The sequence below is a fragment of the Carya illinoinensis genome, chromosome 5, assembly GCF_018687715.1.
Source record: "Carya illinoinensis cultivar Pawnee chromosome 5, C.illinoinensisPawnee_v1, whole genome shotgun sequence".
Lineage (NCBI taxonomy): Eukaryota > Viridiplantae > Streptophyta > Magnoliopsida > Fagales > Juglandaceae > Carya > Carya illinoinensis.
In genome coordinates, this window is record NC_056756.1 from 42,978,408 (window position 1) to 42,996,596 (window position 18,189).

At 32.7% G+C, this 18,189-nt stretch overlaps 1 protein-coding gene and 1 long non-coding RNA gene across 2 annotated transcripts; one reads left to right on the plus strand and one right to left on the minus strand.

Moving 5' to 3' along the window:
• The first annotated feature begins 9,491 nt into the window (after nucleotides 1-9,491).
• Nucleotides 9,492-13,326, plus strand: LOC122311435. Its single transcript, XR_006242784.1, has 4 exons — nucleotides 9,492-9,819; nucleotides 12,257-12,346; nucleotides 12,415-12,489; nucleotides 12,568-13,326. It is a non-coding gene; the product is annotated as an uncharacterized LOC122311435 (long non-coding RNA).
• Nucleotides 13,327-17,056: 3,730 nt separating this feature from the next.
• LOC122310368 lies at nucleotides 17,057-17,910 on the minus strand. Its single transcript, XM_043124263.1, has 2 exons — nucleotides 17,581-17,910; nucleotides 17,057-17,455 (listed from the first exon to the last, which is right to left on the minus strand). The coding sequence occupies exons 1-2, from the start codon at nucleotides 17,908-17,910 to the stop codon at nucleotides 17,057-17,059; spliced, it is 729 nt and encodes a 242-aa protein (XP_042980197.1).
• Nucleotides 17,911-18,189: the final 279 nt, after the last annotated feature.

The window sequence follows — 18,189 nt, forward strand, 5'->3', positions numbered from 1 at the left end:
GTAGTTTCGAATCTCAATTTTTATTTCAGAACTGCTAGTCGTCTTGGACATAGAGGTGAGAAAGAGATTAGAAGAAAAAAAAAAAAAAAAAAGACGAGAAAGAAGATAAAGAAGAAAGAGAGAGATATGTTTTTGTCTTGTCCTTTTTATTTTTATTTTATTCTTTTCGTACGTCCGATTACATGTTGACTTTCTATCCCAACTGCACCTAGCAGTTCTGTTGTTTTGTTAACTAGTCTTAATTCTACGCAATGTGAATTTAAGAGAGGTTTAGATAGTGAGATAAAATGAAAATTGAATAAAATATTATTATAATATTTTTTTAATATTTTTTTATTTTGAAATTAAAAAAATGAATTTTGTTTTGTATTAATTTGTTTAAAAATTTAGAAAAGTTGCAATGATTAGATGAGATGAGTCTGAATCTAAGCAAGGCTTAAAAAACTATATTATTAGTAGAGAAATGATAGTTACAGTCGCAAATATGTAAGTGTCACACAATCACTTTAAGAAAAGTGAATAAAAGCAGGGTCCACATGAAAAGAATTAATTTTTTAATAATGAACCCTACTCTTTTTCAAAGTGACTGCATAACGCCTACATACTCCATGATTATATGTAGCATTACTCATTATTAATATTATTTAGTCTAGCATTTGACGTGGAAATTGAAGATTTTTTTTAATTATTTGAAAATGAGTGGAAATAATAAAATGGTTGATGACGTGACTCATTTTTTTGTGAGATATTGCTTCAGCTTTTATAAAGGTAATCCATTTGTTTTTTTCGACCAACTGGTTGGGAATGAATAAAAGTAAGCTCGTAATTTGATTTAATGTGCAGGTAAATTTGATTATTATGCCATCTTTGAATGATCTCGATTCTCTTCTTGGAATAATTTGAATCATCATATATACTGCTTAGGTTATTTTTATTTGTTCAACATCTCTCTAATAATAACTTCTCTAGTGTTAGGAATATCTTTACATCTTAAAGGCCCTCTCTTAAAACTTCTCTAGTGTTATTTTGCATACATGCTGAGGGATAATTAATAAAACTTCATTCTAATACTTTCTATTGTCTGTCAACATTAAGGATAGCTGAGTTTTTGCAAGTAATGCTTAAGTGTCACAACACCCAAATTGTGCATCTGACATTGTTGAAGCTCTTTAATAACTATTAGGCAAATGTTTTGTACTCCTACTCCTACTACTTTGCCAGAAACTATCCACACCTTTTAGAGGGAAGTAATTGTTTGGTACAAAAACTCATTTGCTTGTTATAAATGCACATTAATGTAGTTAGATGGTATTGATAGTTTCTGAGTTTAGTGGCTGCCTAGCCATATATGTGACTTGGCAGCAACCATGTGACAGATCTTTAAATAGTTTTTGTTTGTCTTTGAGATGTGTGTGCTGCAATGTCGGCCGGAAGCTATATGTCAAGATGTCAAGATGCTTCTTGGAGGGGAAAGGCGAGACTATTTTGGTGGTATAGAAATAGGAAAAAGCTATGCTTCTCGCTGGGGCTCCTGATGGGATTTTTTTTTTTTTTTTTCAATTTTGTGATTAATTTAGTGTCTTTTAATAATTTTGTAAATTTTTTATTTTTTCAAAAATATTTAAAGATGTTAAAAAAATCATGTAAAAAAAAAAAAGAAACAATAGAAAGCATTTGCGGGCGGTGGGCGTAGACCCACCCGTATAAATATTGTAGATATTGGCCATTATTGTTAGGCTCGTTGTCCCATTTCATCGGCCCAATCGGCTTGTTTTGTTAACTAGCCTTAATTTTGCGCAACGTGAATTTAATAGAATTAATACTATATATAATCGTGAAGTGAGTAAGTGTTGTATAGTTATTTTAAAAAAGAGTAGGATTTATTTAAAAAAAAATTATAGTTCTCCAAGCCTTGTTTAGATTCAGACTTATCTCATCTAATCATTACAATTTTTTTAAATTTCTAAATAAATTAATATAAAAAACAATTCAATTTTTAAAATTTAAAAAAAAAATAATATTAAAAAATAATATTTTATTCAACTTTCATCTTAACTCACTATCTAAACCTCTCTTAAATGAGAAATGATAGTTACAGTCGTGAATATGCAAGCGTCACTCAATCACTTTGAAAAAAATGAATAAATACAAGGCTCACATAAAAAAAAAAAATTATAATAATAGACCCTACTTTTTTTTAAAACAACTGTACAATGCTTACTTACTCCACGATTGTATGTAGTATTACCCAATAGAGAATAAATAATAAAAGGCACTATAAGATAAACGGATTTTTGTGACCAAAATTTTACAATCTTATTTTTGTCGAAAATAGTTCTTTTGTCACAAAAACATGTTTTTCTTGTAGTAAGGGTTGATGATGTGACTAATTTTTTTTGAAGATATTGCTTTAGCTTTTATAAAGGTAATATATTTGGTTTTTGGGACAAACTGGTTGGGAACAAATAAAACTAAGCTCATAATTTGATTTAATGTGCAGGAAAATTTGATTATTATGCCATCTTCGAATGATCTTGATTCCCTTCTTGGAATAATTTGAATCATCTTATACTGCATGCGCCTGGGTTTTTTTCATTTGTTCAGCATCTCTCTAATAATTTCTCTGGTTTATAAAACTTGAATGAAGATTTATATTGCACTCGACATTTATGCATATGTTATTGAAGGGTTCTCCTCACTTCATGGCTGTATGAAATCTGGTTATTTTGCATACATGATGAGGGATAATTAATAAAACTTCATTTTAATATTTTCTATTGTCAACATTTAAGGATAGTTGTGTTTTTGCAAGTACTGCTTAATAGTTAGAACACCCAAACTATGCATCTGACATTGTTGAAGCTCTTTTAATAACTGTTTGGTAAATGTTTGGCACTGGCCTACTCCTACTCTTTTATTAGAAACTATCCATACCTTTTATAGGGAAGTAACTGTTTGGTACAAAAACTCATTTGCTTGTTGTAAATGCACATTAATGTAGTTAGATGGTATTGATGATTTCTGAGTTTAGTGGCTGTCTAGCCGCATGTGATTGGGCAGTAACTATGTGATAGATCTTAGTTTTTGTTTATCTTTGAAATGTGTGCTGTACCATGTGGGCCGGAAGCTATATGTTGCAACTTCTTGTCCTAAACCAACATGTTGCTGCGGATGTTTTTAGTTGGAAGTGTAGTAAGACTTTTTCAAGAGATGATGTTTATGTGGGTGGGATCTGCCAGAGTTTAGTATGTTGCTGTAATGAGACAATCATTCTCATTGGGCTGTATGTTGACACTAAACATCAGCATGTGGCTTTTATGATTACATTAATACTGTAAAGGTACACTTCGCCTGCTTGTTGTAAATGCACATTGATTTGGGCAGTTATTCTGAAGATATACTTGTGTTCTTTTTTATATTATTGTTTTTTGAGAAAATTTAGTAGATATGATTGTTGGATAGAAAACAATTTGGTAAAAAAATTTAGTTGGATGAGAAATATAGAAATTTGATTTATAATTAAGACATTTATATATAATTTAAGATGAGTTTAATTAGACGTTTGTGGTTATTAGTATTAAATAACCACAAAAAATATGATTTTTTAACCAATAATTTAATTAGAATATGATTACTATTTAACATATAATCGGTAGAATGATAAAATATGATAAAAATAAATAAATTTTAAAAAAATATTAAATTTTAAAAAAAAAATTAAATTATTATTATTATATAAAAAAAGTAAATAATCCAATGTAGAGATTTGATGTGAATAAAATAGACAAAGACAAATTCATGTCATATTCACAACTTGAATTTAACTTTGACTATTCCAATGGAAGTGCTATAATAAAATGGTTAATGACGTGAGTTGTGTAGACACTGCTTCAGCTTTTCTTTTCTTTTTTTCCTAAGCAAGTATATTATAGATAACATAACGGTTACAGGATATGATAGTCACAGTGGGTTGGGAGGCCTCAACATTCATCCCAAATAGTAAATATAACGCAACAAATAAAAAAAGGAAAAAAAAAAAAAAAAAAAAAGAGCTTTGGGGTCAATGACTTAACCCCCCACCCATGTCCCACAAGGGGACGCCGCTTGAAACGATTTTGAAGCAGGCCAAAAATGATCTAATTAAGCTATGACTAAATGTTACAACAAAGGGTTTTGTGCTACATATTGCTGATTTGGACTAGTTGTCGAAGTCTTCTACTTCCTCTTTCCAACGATCATTGGTTAGGAGAAGCAAAAACACATGAGAGTAGCAAACTGGAAGAGTTCCAAATTGCCTAAAGAAGACCGCCTACGACACTGGTGGCGTGTGGGAGACACACACCACCCTAGACGAGAAGGAAAATATTAGATCTAAGAGATTTGAGGTCGTTGGCCCTGTAGAAGCCGCACATGGAGGCATGAGACACCCCTCGGTGCGGAAGCGTGTGGGTCTCACACATTGGCTGGGCCGTGCATGTGGCTCACACACCACTCCAAGTGACTTTCTGCTACTACCGCTAGGAAGATCGATAGCAAGGGAGGCCTTTGGTGGGGATGGGTGGCAGCCTTTGAGTCTCGGAAAGCATAAGATCGGCACTCCTCCTCGCTATGGACTGAAAAATGAAAAAAAAAATTAATAGAAACTAAAATATTAATGGATAGCTATTGGACGAACCAAAGAGGAGGAGGAATGAAGGAGCCAAGGTTCCAAGCCCCTCTGAAGTTAAGGGTTTTAGAGGGAGAAATTGTAGGGGTGCGATTCAACTGGTCCTGACAGGAGATATTGATCGGATCAACCATTTTTGGAAATTTTTTAAGGACCAAATAAATTTGGTTCGGTCCCGATCTAGGAGTTTTTCACCCTGGACTGAATGAAAAAAAATAAATACACTTTATTATTTATATAATAATTGTATATAATTAATTATTAATATATCACAATATTACATACGTATTATATTCTTTAATGTATAAATATAATATATAGTATTAGTAGATATTAATATATTAACATATTATAAGAGTTATAGTATAAATTATAGTATATGTATAAATTCATAATAATATTTGTATTGTTGACTTATTATATTAGTATTAAATCACTATAACTACATAGAGTATTATTTAATATAATATTACCAATTTATCACTAACATGTAATATATTAGTAGTACTATTAGTATAATTATTAGTTATAATATTGGTATTAAATCTGTAAATATATATATATTTAGATCAATATATTATTATATTCTTTAATGTATAACTATAATCTATAGTACTAGTATATATTAATAATTGTACAATTTATTATATAATTTTTATTTAACAAATCACTTAATTTTAGTTTAGTATTTTAAATAATTATTTTTTATTAATAGATTAAAAAAAAAGTTGTATTGAATGGACCGGACTGTATCTGTCCCTAAGGATGTTCAATTTGGTCTGGTCTGAAGAAAATGTGGACCCAATCCATCAATCCCAAACCGGACCGTGCTCACCCTTAAGTACAGATATTAAAAATAAAACTTTGGCAGCTAGCCATTGTTTTTTTTAGTTTAAGTTTTTTCTCCTCATACGTGTTATTTTTAAAATAAAATATTTGAATTTTGAAATTTCCATCTATAAATGCAGGTGTTAATTATTTTTTAGCAACTATATATTATTATTTGTAATAGAATAAAGCTAGGAATCAACGTTGGGAGCTACCGTTCCTATTTTTTTTTTCTTTCTTAATGACTAAGAATTTTTTTTAATATTATTACTAATTTTTTATTTTTTAAAATTATTTAAAAATATTTAAAATAATATAAATAATTTTTTTTTTAAGCTTAGCGGGAGCTCGGAGCCCTAGTGGTAGCTCTAGAAGGGTCCTTTGTAATATCATCAATATTTCCATGCAAAGGATCACTGAGTGTCTTATCTGTGAATAGCACTGATACGGATGTGGTAATGCACATCCTGTAGTCCAAATGATATAAGACAAGGCAATATTAGGATGATTAACAAATATGAATAATAGTATAAATGAGTTTTTTTAATTATTTTTTATGCATCTTTAATTATTAAGAAAAAATAATATATTTTAATAGTCATTTTTTTAACCTTTAAAAAAATATATGAGTAGGTATATATTTGATGAATATTTTTTATAATCATACTATGATTTTCCTAAAAGACATGTGCTAACACGTCATATTGATCTTAAATATCAATGGCCACATGTTTATTGGTTTATGTTTGAATAGTAAATATATTTCATCTCATCTTATTTTATTATTATAATTATTTCAAATTTTTACATAAAATATAATAAATAATTTAATTTTTTAATTTTTAAAATAAAAATAATATTAAAAATAATATTCTAATAATATTTTCTTCAACTTTCATCTCAACTCACTATCCAAACACTATCTCAGATCACAAACTCATTTTATTTGAAATTCCGGAAATGGTATGGAATTGTCTATCAACTATGAATCAATAATTTTTTTTAAATAATAATAATTTTAATAATTTTGTTACCTCAAAGCCAAGACCCATTGCGGATAGATAAAGGAAAGAGAAGTCGCTGTTACCTCAAAGCCAAGACCTGGTGAAGAACCAAAATAGTTCTTCTATATATGTACAATCGGGCCACACAACCGCTGGGGAGTCTGCTAATATATATATGTTTTGTAAAAAGATGAAAATGAGAAGAAAGACATCAGCTCTTCTTGTGGGTCTTGGTCGTTGTTTGGGTCTCTCAAATCTCTCAGAGTTCGTCTCATCTGGGTCTTCTTGTAGATGAAAAAGGCAGCTCATCCAAGTCTTCTTCATGCCTGTACATGATGGAGTCATGGCCAAGCCAAGGTGGGATTGGGTTCACACAACAGCAGCAACAACAGGGGGAGTTCAATGCCACTGCTTTGTAGACTGAGATATATAGCTCTATAAAGAGATCAGTTGAGTGGAAAAAAACAAAAAAACAAAAAAAAAAACAAAAGAAAGGGATGGGGAAAAGAAAAACTACTAGGCTCTTTATTTCTACGTTTATTTTGAGTCATACACCAATCCATACCGTGGTGGTATGGTAAAGTTGTTTGATTGACTAAAGGGAGATGGAAATTAGAACCCAACCCGTACAGGAAAAAATAGAGAGAGAGAGATTAAGGAGATGGGAGGAAACTTTGACAAAAATGTTGGGTATATTTATATGTGAAGTGACTTTATTTCAATTTGCTCTATTCCGTATGTGTTCGTCAAGTGATTCTTCGTGTAGGTCGTCAAGTGATTCTTCATGTGTATTTGCTCTATTATGCAAGAAGATGTGAAGTGATTCCCCTTTGTGTATGTATTTGCTATATTTTGAAAGAAGATTTATCTCCAGTGCTGAGCTTTTAACACTAGCCTATAAGCTGCGAAGGGTTAGAAACCAGCGATGGCAGTGATGCTGAGTTGGCAATCTTGCCCAATATTCATTGGGTTTCTAAGGCCCTAGTTCTATACCTCATGTAAAGTTCGTTCTCTTTGAAGTGAGGAGGATTTCATGGGGAAGACGGAGGTGGGAAGGCAGAACAACTTATGGTAAGACGAAGATGGAAGAAGTGGGAGAGGCAAAGCTTCTTGGCTTGGAAGACTAAGGAAGGCAAAGTTCATGGTCTTCGAAGAAAGGAGGATTTCATGGGGAAGATAAAGGGAAGGAGGCCAAAGCTGAAACGATTTGTTTTATCACCATCAAGGGGGCACCGATTCCCTCGCGATTACGCAGGCCGACTGCATTCAGAATTTTTCAAACCCAAATCAAAAATGGAGAGGAGGGGAGAGTGTTGGGCTCGAAGGGGAAGAGAGAAAGAGAAAGGGAAGACAGAAAATGGAGAAGAAAATTGGAAAGCGAGAAATGAAATTTTTTTCAAATTCATGGCAAAAGAAACATATGGGAGAAACAGACTGGAGAGGAAGAAGAGGAAGAAAGGGAGAAGAAGAGAGAAGGTCTGGGAGAAAGAAACGGAATCATGGGCTAAAAAGGAGAAAACCATTGGAATAAGTAATTTTGCAATAAAATAATGGTATAGAGTGAATAGTGAGTCTTTAAATAATAAGATGAAATGGTCAAGCTATTATGCCGCCCAGCTCTTACCACTGGGCGTGCCACCAAGGTTTTTTTTTTTTTTTTTTTTTTTCAACATTTTTTAATATATTTAAATATTTTTAAAAAATAAAAAAAATACATCAATATACTTAAAATTACTTTTTTAATCATTAAGTAAAAAAATAATAATAAAAGTTTTACCGAACAGAACACGTGAGTGGTTCAGCTTAGGCGACATAGTAGCTTTATATGAAGATAAAAATAAATATACTATAGCTCAAAGTTGTAACTTTGAGATTTATAGAATTGCCAGTGATTTAACCCCAAACCATTTCAAATCCTCAATATATATTCATTTTAAAGAAGAGTGGTATAGGATGTAGACCGAAAACCCATCAAATAAGGTAAAAAGTTTTTCCTTTTTTCTTTTTTTGATTTTTTTATATATTTTTAAATACTTTTTTTAAAATAAAAAATTTACAACATCATAAAAAAAATATTTACTTAATTATTAAAAAAATAAAAACCATTCGGGTCACTACTTTGGACCCAAATTCGGTCATAAAGTATTTCTGTTAAAAACAACCGATGCCAATGCTTCCACAGCATGAAGTAAATTAGAGCATTCACATTAATTTATGTATATGTATATGTAAAATCATATTTTTTGGAGATCAAATTTGTTATACAAGCAAAACTTTCACATTAACTTATGCAAATTTGAGATAAAATAATAATAAAATATTATCATTTTATTTTTTATTTTTTACTTTTTTTAATAGGATTTGATTTTCAAATATGTAAAATATTTGAGTAAAATATTTTTTAGAGAGTGAATGAGTAAAATATGTAGTAAAATATATAAAGGTAAAATATGTAAAAAGAGAATGAGAGGAGAGAAAAAGAATGAATAAAATATGTTTTAGAGAGTAAATAATAGATCTTCAAACATGTAAAAATACTGTTTATAGTTATGTAAATATTTAAAAATGTATAATTTAATGTAGATAAATTTAAACTCATATTATATAAATATGACTTTGCATATTTATATGCATAATGTAGATGCTCGAAGGCAACTAGCACCTGAGTCCATAAATGTACGAACCAAATGTCATTTCTCAACCAGTTTGTCGAAAAAAAAACAAATATAAAAGCTGAAGCAACATCTTCACATAAAAATGAGTCAAGTCATCAACCATTTTATTATTTCAAAAATTTCTGTAGTCACCGATACAATATCTCTATAATTTCCACTGATTTGTTTTGTAATTTTCAAAAAAAAAAAAAATCTACTTAATGATTAAGTATGAGTATTTTAATAATATTTTTTTAAGAGTGTAAAAAGATGTTTCAACAAAAGCAAAATAAAAGGAAAAAAAATTCTCTTGTCTTCTGTAAGCATCCTCAATGAGGATGTCGGTAGACTAGACGTAGCATGACTCTGTATTATTTATTCATGTTTTTTAATCCAATACTTTTACAGGTACACAAGATGGGTAACCGGGGGGAAATTGGCAAACGTGGCACGCGAAAGCACAAAATGAGAGGGAAAGTGCAAAATGAAACCGAGAAGGAAGAAAGCAACGAAATTTTTGCTGGGGAGAGCTGGATCGCCTGGAAAACAATCCAATCCAACAGAAGAAAGCCACCGAATCTGAGCCGGTGGTAGTCTTTGTCAGTGGCCGAAGCTGCGCCAGTGGTCGTCGTCATGTCGTCGTGGTGGTTAAGCTGTTTATAAGCAGGTTCTGCTTCCAAGAATTGCTTTGCATCCTTTGAGAAGCATGTATTGTTTAGTATTTTTTGCATTCTTGTGAATTCCTGGTGTGTTCAATTCTTGCAGTTTTCTTACACTTGATATCATTTGCTTTCAATTTCAAGGATTTGGGCCATTCTGATATCTCTCGCACTTTAGGTTCAGAGCTATATGAGCTCAAGCATCTCCAGTACACTTTTATTACTCTCTCTTTCGGCATTTACAACTTACTTTTTTAAGATTATTGTAAAATTACTCTTAGTCCCACTTTAATAAAAAGAAGAAGGTGTTTTAGATTGTGATATAAAATTCCCGATGGCTGATAATAAGTTTAAAATGAAGTAATTAGATATGAAATTATCTTTAATGGGCTGCAGGGAGCTTTATAGGAATGAGATAGGAGCTAAAATCCCAAAAGAGTTGGGTAATTTGAACGAAAGTACTCAGCATCGATTTGTATGAAAACAGATTAGAAGGAGAAATCTCAATATCTTTATCCAAGTTGAAGTCTCTACCTTCAAAGTTGACGGAAAGTTTAGGTCGATAATAGTTCATAATATCCATAACCATGATCTCAATTCAACTAAATTCTGCTTCTTCAGATGTAATAGAGAAGTGAGTGAATCCGTAAAAAGAGTCCTAAATATAAACGATTTAACTAGCATCCAAATGAATAAAAGTTTCGAATCTCTTGTTGTTGGCAATGGTGGATTTGAGAATCTCCCGTTTTTAGAAAATGATTGTCAAAATTATATTGATAAGGCAAAACATCTGCGACTTGAGAAAGGTGGTGCTGGAGCGCTTTGAGAGTATTTTTTAAGGTTGCAGTACAAAAATCTCGGGTTATTTACATTGATGGATTTAGACAATGACGGAAAGTTAAAAAATGTCTTTTGGGTAGACCCCGTAGCAGGGCAGTATATCAGTATTTTGGTGATATGGTTACATCGGGCACCACATATCTGACGAATAGATATGGGATGCTCTTTACACCATTTGTTGGTATAAACCATCATGGCCAATCAATTCTATTGGTTGCAAGATTGATATCCATTGAGGATACTGTGACATTTGTCTAGTTATTTAAGATCTGGTTGCAGTGTATGGATGGTATAACTCCAAAGGCAATTATCATAGACCAGGACAGAGCGATGAAAAATTCCATTTCTATTGTCTTTCCAAATACTCGACATCGATTTTTTTTGTGGCATATATTAAAAACGTCCCTAAGAAACTTAATTCTCATGCTTCCTACAAAAGTGGGATGAAAAGCGTATTGATGAAATGCGTGTATGACACCCAAAGTGTTGATGAGTTTGAAAAATGTTGGGATTAGCTAATCACTACTTACAACTTATGGTAGAATGCCTAGCTGCAAAGTTTATACACTGAGCGAGAGCATTGAGTACCAACGTTCTTGAAAGAGTTTTTTTGGGTGGGGGTGAGAGTATGAATGCTTTTTTTTACGATTATGTTCATGCTAAGAAGAACTTGAAAGAGTTCATCAACCAATTTGACAATGCATTGAAAAGAAAATTGAGAATGAAAATAGCGCAGACTTCCACTCATTTAGTGTCACCATTCACTGCATCTCTAGATTTCCAATTTAAAAGAGATTTCATGAATTGTACACAAATGTAAAATTCAGGGAAGTTCAGTAGCCACTTATCGGCATTATCGATCTAGATCCAGAGTTACTTAAGAGAGATGGGGCAGTAAAGACCTATTTGGTATAGGATGAAGTTCGTGTTGAAGACTTCACTAAGCTGGTTACACATTCAGTGGACTTTTGTGAGGATGATGCAGCTGCAAAGTGTTCATGTGGATTATTTTAGATGAGGGGTACATTGTACAAGCATATTTTGGCAATATTCAAATGTAATGATATAAAATCTTTGCTAGAGAAGTATATTTTAGATCGATGGAGGAAGGACATTAAGAGCAGATATACGTTAATCCACAACAGCTATGATGCAGGGGATCAGCGGGCATGTGCTAACCAATATTCACGTTTATTGAATATATGTTATAAGATAATTACTCTTGCAGTAAATTCGAAAAAACATACTGAGGATGCAACACATAAGTTATTTGCAATGATGGATTTATATCGTGATGACCAAGAACCCCTATCGATGACTCTCACGGATTCCAATGTTGGTTGTATGACAAAGGACACAACTACCGGAGGTAGTTTAAAGAAAGTACTTAGTCCATTAGCTATGAGAGAGAAAGGTAGACCCCATTGCTAGGGAGAGCATTGGGGATAGAGAAAAGCATGCGAAAAGTTAAAGCACAGACAAAGAACGTAATAGTGAAGGGGAAATGCAAACATGTGCAGTTTTTTTTTACTTTACATGTTTATTTATAATTTAGCACTGCTAGGATTGACAAATGTGTTTTGTTATTTGTTATTTGATTATTAGGGAGATGAAGGAGATAAACCAACTGTGAAGACTTGTTGGAATTTATTTGCCACTTCAGAGATAGATATGACCAATATTAGTGGCATGCAGGTATATAAGTATTTATATTTGAAAGATAATATTTGATTATTTTCTAACGACGTTAAATTTATCACCAGCCTATTCCAGACAATCCAACATTTGACATTAGTGGAACCTAGCTCTGAGAAATAATGACCAAGAGTCAAGAAAATGTAAGAGTTCTTAACTAATTACATATTTATTTAGTAATATCCATATCACAATCTGGTAGTTAATATTATCCATTATAGATACAATTTGGATGAATTACAATTGGTGCAACTTGGATTCGTGGACAGACAACCGGCACAATGAAGTTTGTGTATTGAATGTAATTCATGATAGCAGGTAGATCTGTGTTTTTTTGTTTTATGTATTTGGAACAAATGACTATGAAGACAATGCATTGGATGGCTTTTTATTTTTGGATGGTATGAAATTTTTGGATGGATAGTTTTATTTTTGGATGGTATGAAGTTTTTGAATGGATAGTTTTTTATTTTTTGATGGTATGAAGTTTTTGGATGGGCTTTTTTTTTTTTTTGATGGTATGAAAGTTTTGGATGATGGATGTGGAATCATTAATTTAGTGGTCAATGAATATTTGTTGTAGGTGTATGATAGCTTATTCGGTGAGAAGGCTGGTGCTTTGTGACAGCTTCTTCATCTGCACCTCTTGTATTGTGCTTATTTTCTTAGTGTTTATGACAGCTTATTCCAGTTCCTTGTCATCACTACTAATGGCAGGGGAACCAAATCCATGTTCCGGCACCCATTGCTCAAGCTCTTAAATTGTCAATGCATTGATCCATCAAAAAATAAAGAATGAAAAAGAACTCAGCTAGCTACCACATAGCATCATTTTCATTTGTCAGAATTGTTGATTGGAATACAGGACTGAATATTGGTTGATTAATTATATGTCTTGAATGATTCATTTGCTGGATATTGAGGGAATGTTGAATTTGTGTTATTAATTGAACAATTTGTGGAACTTTGGACATCGCATCATTTGTACGAAAGATACAGTTTCTCTTGGTCATTTCGATTCGATCAGTTTAGTTGAAAAAATAAAAACATTTCTTGAATTGCTAACTACTTTAGAGTTTGGCATTTGGTGTAACATATGGTTCGTATTTGGAAATGGATACACAAATTCTACTTTCTTGTATATTTCTATTATTTGCAACGGGGGATTGTTGTTTGAAGGGATAGAGAAGGCTCCGTAATGTGCAATTGGCTTGTTCTAAAGGGGTATAGTCTATAGATCTTTTGAGTGTTCTATCTGTGAGTTGGCATTTTCTTTATCATGTAAGATAGTCCATATTGAGATTAAAGTCTCGTTTGTTTTCAGAGATGAGATGAGATAAAATCTTTTGAAATATGTTGAGATAAGATAAGATTAGATGAAATATGTGTTTGTTTTCAGAGATTAGATATAATTAGTTTGAATGGAGGATAGTTAGTAATATGATGGGACCCACAAGTACTTGTAATACTTTTTACACCTATTTTATTTGTTTATATATTTACCACTGGTGCACCTTTTTTTTTTTTGCTGCTTCGTTTTTTTTTTTTAACCATTTGGTCAAAACTTTTTTGTATTTTTTTTTCGTTGCTTCCTTTATTTATTTATTTACCAATGGTGTAATTTTTTTTAGCTCCTTTTTTTTTTAAAAAAAAAAACCATTTTGTCAATTCTTTTTTTGCTGTTTCCTTTATTTTTTTAACCATTTGGTCTTTTTTTTTTTTTGTATTTTTTTTTTTTGCTACTTCATTTGTTTATTTATAAGCCAATGGTGCAAGTTTTTTTTTTTTTTAAAAAACCATTTGGTCAATTTTTACTTTTTTTTTTTGGTTGCTTTATTTGTTTATTTATTAACCAATTGTGGGAATTTATTTTTTCCGCTGCTTCAAATTTTTTTTTTTAACTAAGAGAAACTATTTGGTCAATTTTTTTTGTTTATTTTTTTGCTGCTTCCTTTGTTTATTTATTTACCAATAGTACAATTTTTTTTTTGGCTGCTTCCTTTATTTATTTACCTTATGTGTAAAAAAAATTTCTTTTAATCAAATATTTTGCTAGCCATTATTAATATTTGTTAAAAAAAAACACAACCTCATTTATGTTATATATATTCCTTAAATAGGAAGTAAAAATAAATAAATAAATTCTCAATTGAATCCAAAATTTCAGCTCATCTACAATTTCTCGTTAAATAAGTAATCAAATAGTTTCATGATGAAATATTGAGCAATCCACAGAGCATTCATAATGTTGGTATCGGGGCCAGCATAAAATACATCAATTGTCCAAAATAACAAACTACACAAACTCGGTGAAAAATACATATATTAAATACACCATTCCAATTGAAATAACACTATCAATTTTCATCCCTATCTTCCCACATAGAAATGGCAATCTCATCTCTAATTGCCATCATAGCGTGGCTTGTTTCAATCGTCATGTCTATATTATGAGATGAGGATGCCCCGTACCCATCCTCAAGCTCAATAGGTGGTAGCTGAAACCTACTGAAATTTTTAAATATCCAGTCATCGGGGGTCATTGTTCTAATAAAGTTGTGCAACGCACAATATGCTATTATAATTAGTCCCTGTTGCCCAACAGAATATCCAGGCATTATCTCGAAAATTTTGAAACGTTCTTTTATGACACCAAAAGTTCGTTCTATAATATTACGGATCGTTGAGTGACAGCAATTGAAATAATCTTTATACCCTTGAAATTCCCTTTGGTTGTGCCAATCACTCATATGATATTGTTCTCTTGGACAAGGGGCAGCAATCCCGTAGTGCATGGGTAAGCTGAATCCACAATGACCTAATATTTTCATTTAAATTCAAAGTATATAGTTTAATTAATATGAGTGAAAAATAATTTAGGTGGAACTTTATAATATTTGAAAAAAAAAAAGATGCTTACCCTCATGTGGCCATGGAAAACAGGCTTGTGAATCACTTGTTGCATGGTGTAAGACACGGACATCATGGGCAGAGTCCTCCCATCAGTGTATATAAATATAAACTTCATATCAAAATCAACTATGGCCAACACATTCTGGGAGACTTGCCCCAATCTATTGCGATATGCCTCACGCAACTCAGCTGGGACAACAGCCTTCATCATTGTACCATCCATCGCACCAATGCAACCCTATCAAGTAAGAAATAAATCTGTTAATAATAAACTACCTCTTATTAACAAGAAGTTTGAACACTATTCCTTACCTTAAACCATGGATAAGTGCAACGGTTGGTAGAAATATAAGGGTGCACACTGTCCCTATGTGTTGGCACAATCAAGTGTCTCTCAACCTCACATAATGCTTTGATCACCCGCCTAATGTATTTATTAATTGTTTCTGTGGAATGTTGAAACTTGTCTCCAACAACTCGATGGACACTTTCGTGGTCCACAAGTAGGCAAAACATACCCACAGCTTCCTCTACTGTCACTTATCTTCTAGAATCACGTAACAAGTTATGGTTACGTAACACTTCGCATAAGGCACGAAATGTGCGCACCTCCAACCGAAACATATCCTTGCAGTTTTCTGGATGTCCATTTAAGATTCCTATAATATATCCATGCCCGCATAGGCCTATATTATGTTGTGGCCTTAGGTGATTCTTTCTTCGTCGGCTTCTCAGTATCCTAATTACATTTAGGATATCTCTTACCTCCAAGAGATTATCACTATTATCACTATCACTCCCTTCAGTCCGCCCATTGTTATCATCCATTCTCTACTTCTAGACAATGAACTGTACTAATAAATCAAGAATACCAACCACAAGAAGAGTGGCTAATGATCACTTCTTAAGAAAGAAAATAGAGAGTCATTAGTCTTGAACAGCTTGGTATCATTTACCATCCCATTTCAACCACAATATTATGCTTTGTATCTCAACCCAAAGAAAATTTTAAATATTCATCTAATATGATAAATAAAACAATTTTTGTTGTTGAAGACCATATAAATGCAGAAAATTCGCACTACAATATAAAAAATACTGGATGTAAGATTCTTACCTTATTTTTTCTTGAACGACCTTTGATAGAACTTCACAGGAATTGATGCCCTTTGGATCACGTTCAAGATCTACAACTACCCATAAGCAAATAATTAGAAAAGTCAGACTACAATTTTGTAATACAAGACACAAGAAAAGTGGTAGCTTGTTATTAATTTCCCAATTTTGGCAAGATACATGTAATTGTTAATCTCTAACATTAATAATTACATGTAAAAAAGAAATTTTAGATAAGTCCACAATCTATGATCTAACAACAAAAGCTAATACCATAAGGGCCCATAAGTAATCAAACCAACATACCAAACAACATCACATAAGTGCATCAGGTCCAAATAGGTTCAAACCAACAACCGGTAAAAACATAATCTAATAAGCTGTCTCTCAATACATAACAACGTAAAAGAAAATGCATAAGCTCACAATGACTAAATCTATGATCTATCTATAGCCTAATGCACAACCAACATAAGATCAACATTGCATAGGCCACGCTCGCCGATGGACATCATCCATCTCCAGAAATCCTTCTTGAACCATGGGATTCAATAACTTATCAAACACACAGTAGAAGACATTGTCCGGCAGTGGGGACTCAAATGCCTGTAAAATGGCAACACACTGATGAAAAGGGCTCCAACCTGAATCACTATTCAAGCCACTTTCGTCCCCTCTACTTCACTTTTCCCCTGATGCTTCCCCTCTACTCTCATAAGACTTTCGACTTGCTTCATAGGAACACGTTATCGCTGCACACATTTTCGATATTTCCTCATCAGTTTTGTCGATTGCCCGTTCCTTTTGACGCCGTCGAGAGGAGCAACTCGATGGCTGCCCCATGTCCATGGAAAACTGCATCAAGCCATCATGAATCAAATCCCCACCGGATTGGATGCCAAGTGATTGGCCCCGACGTCGCATCTCTGCATCAAGATGCGCCTCATTGTCCAAATCTGGTGGTGGTTCGGTGGATGCATGGTGGAGTGTGCCCATGGCAACGCTAGCACCAAAAATTGTACGCAACTTTGCATATCGTGGACAGCCAAAGGTACGAAACTTCTTCAATTTTTGGTTGGCCTGGTCAAAAGGTCAATATCTATATATTAGAGAGTTGTTAAGGCGACAATAATTATCTAACTTTATAATATTGTTAATGGGATTATTGACAAATATTATAAAACCCATGGTTAGAGCTTCCTTACCCTAATAGCATTTGCCCAATGTTGGTCGCTCCCTAAAACCATTTTAGTATCGGGGTCCCATCCCATACCAATTTGGTGCATCAGGCCAGTGAAAAGACGCTGCATTTGCTTTAGCCTATGTATTTTTCCTTTAACTTGGGTCACATCATACATCTTGAAACCTAGAGATGTAAGGCGTGCAACATAGTTTGCATGGTCCCTAGCTGTGATCTTTCCAGCCCTCAGTGAACCGCTAAGGGTGTCAACGTACATCATGTTAATGAACTTGTCCTCTATGTCGTCCCCCCATATTTCATGATCAACGTGTGAAAGTTCCGAATCGGCGTCCATGAAAAAATGCTTATAATATGACATTAGATAGGGTTTGGAAACCAGGTAGGAAAACATACGTTGAAAATTTTGAAATAGAAAATTAAATAAAAACTGCTTTTTGGAGACGTGGGCCATACCTGGCGAGGGTAAGATAGTCGAGACAAGCATAGATAGTAACGCTAACAAATAAATAAGGTTTTTAAAAATTATTAGACAAATTATTAATAGTAGACGGCTTGGAAGTATGAGATGGCTGAGTGGCAAGGTAAAAAAGGATTTGAAGTATGAGACAAACAT

Excerpts from the sequence above, each read along its gene's own strand:
- LOC122310368 (XM_043124263.1), bottom strand. The coding sequence starts at position 17,910 with ATGGACGCCGATTCGGAACTTTCACACGTTGATCATGAAATATGGGGG. Across the intron at positions 17,456-17,580 it reads ATTGGGCAAATGCTATTAGG|GCCAACCAAAAATTGAAGAA; the intron begins GTAAGGAAGCTC and ends CCTTTTGACCAG.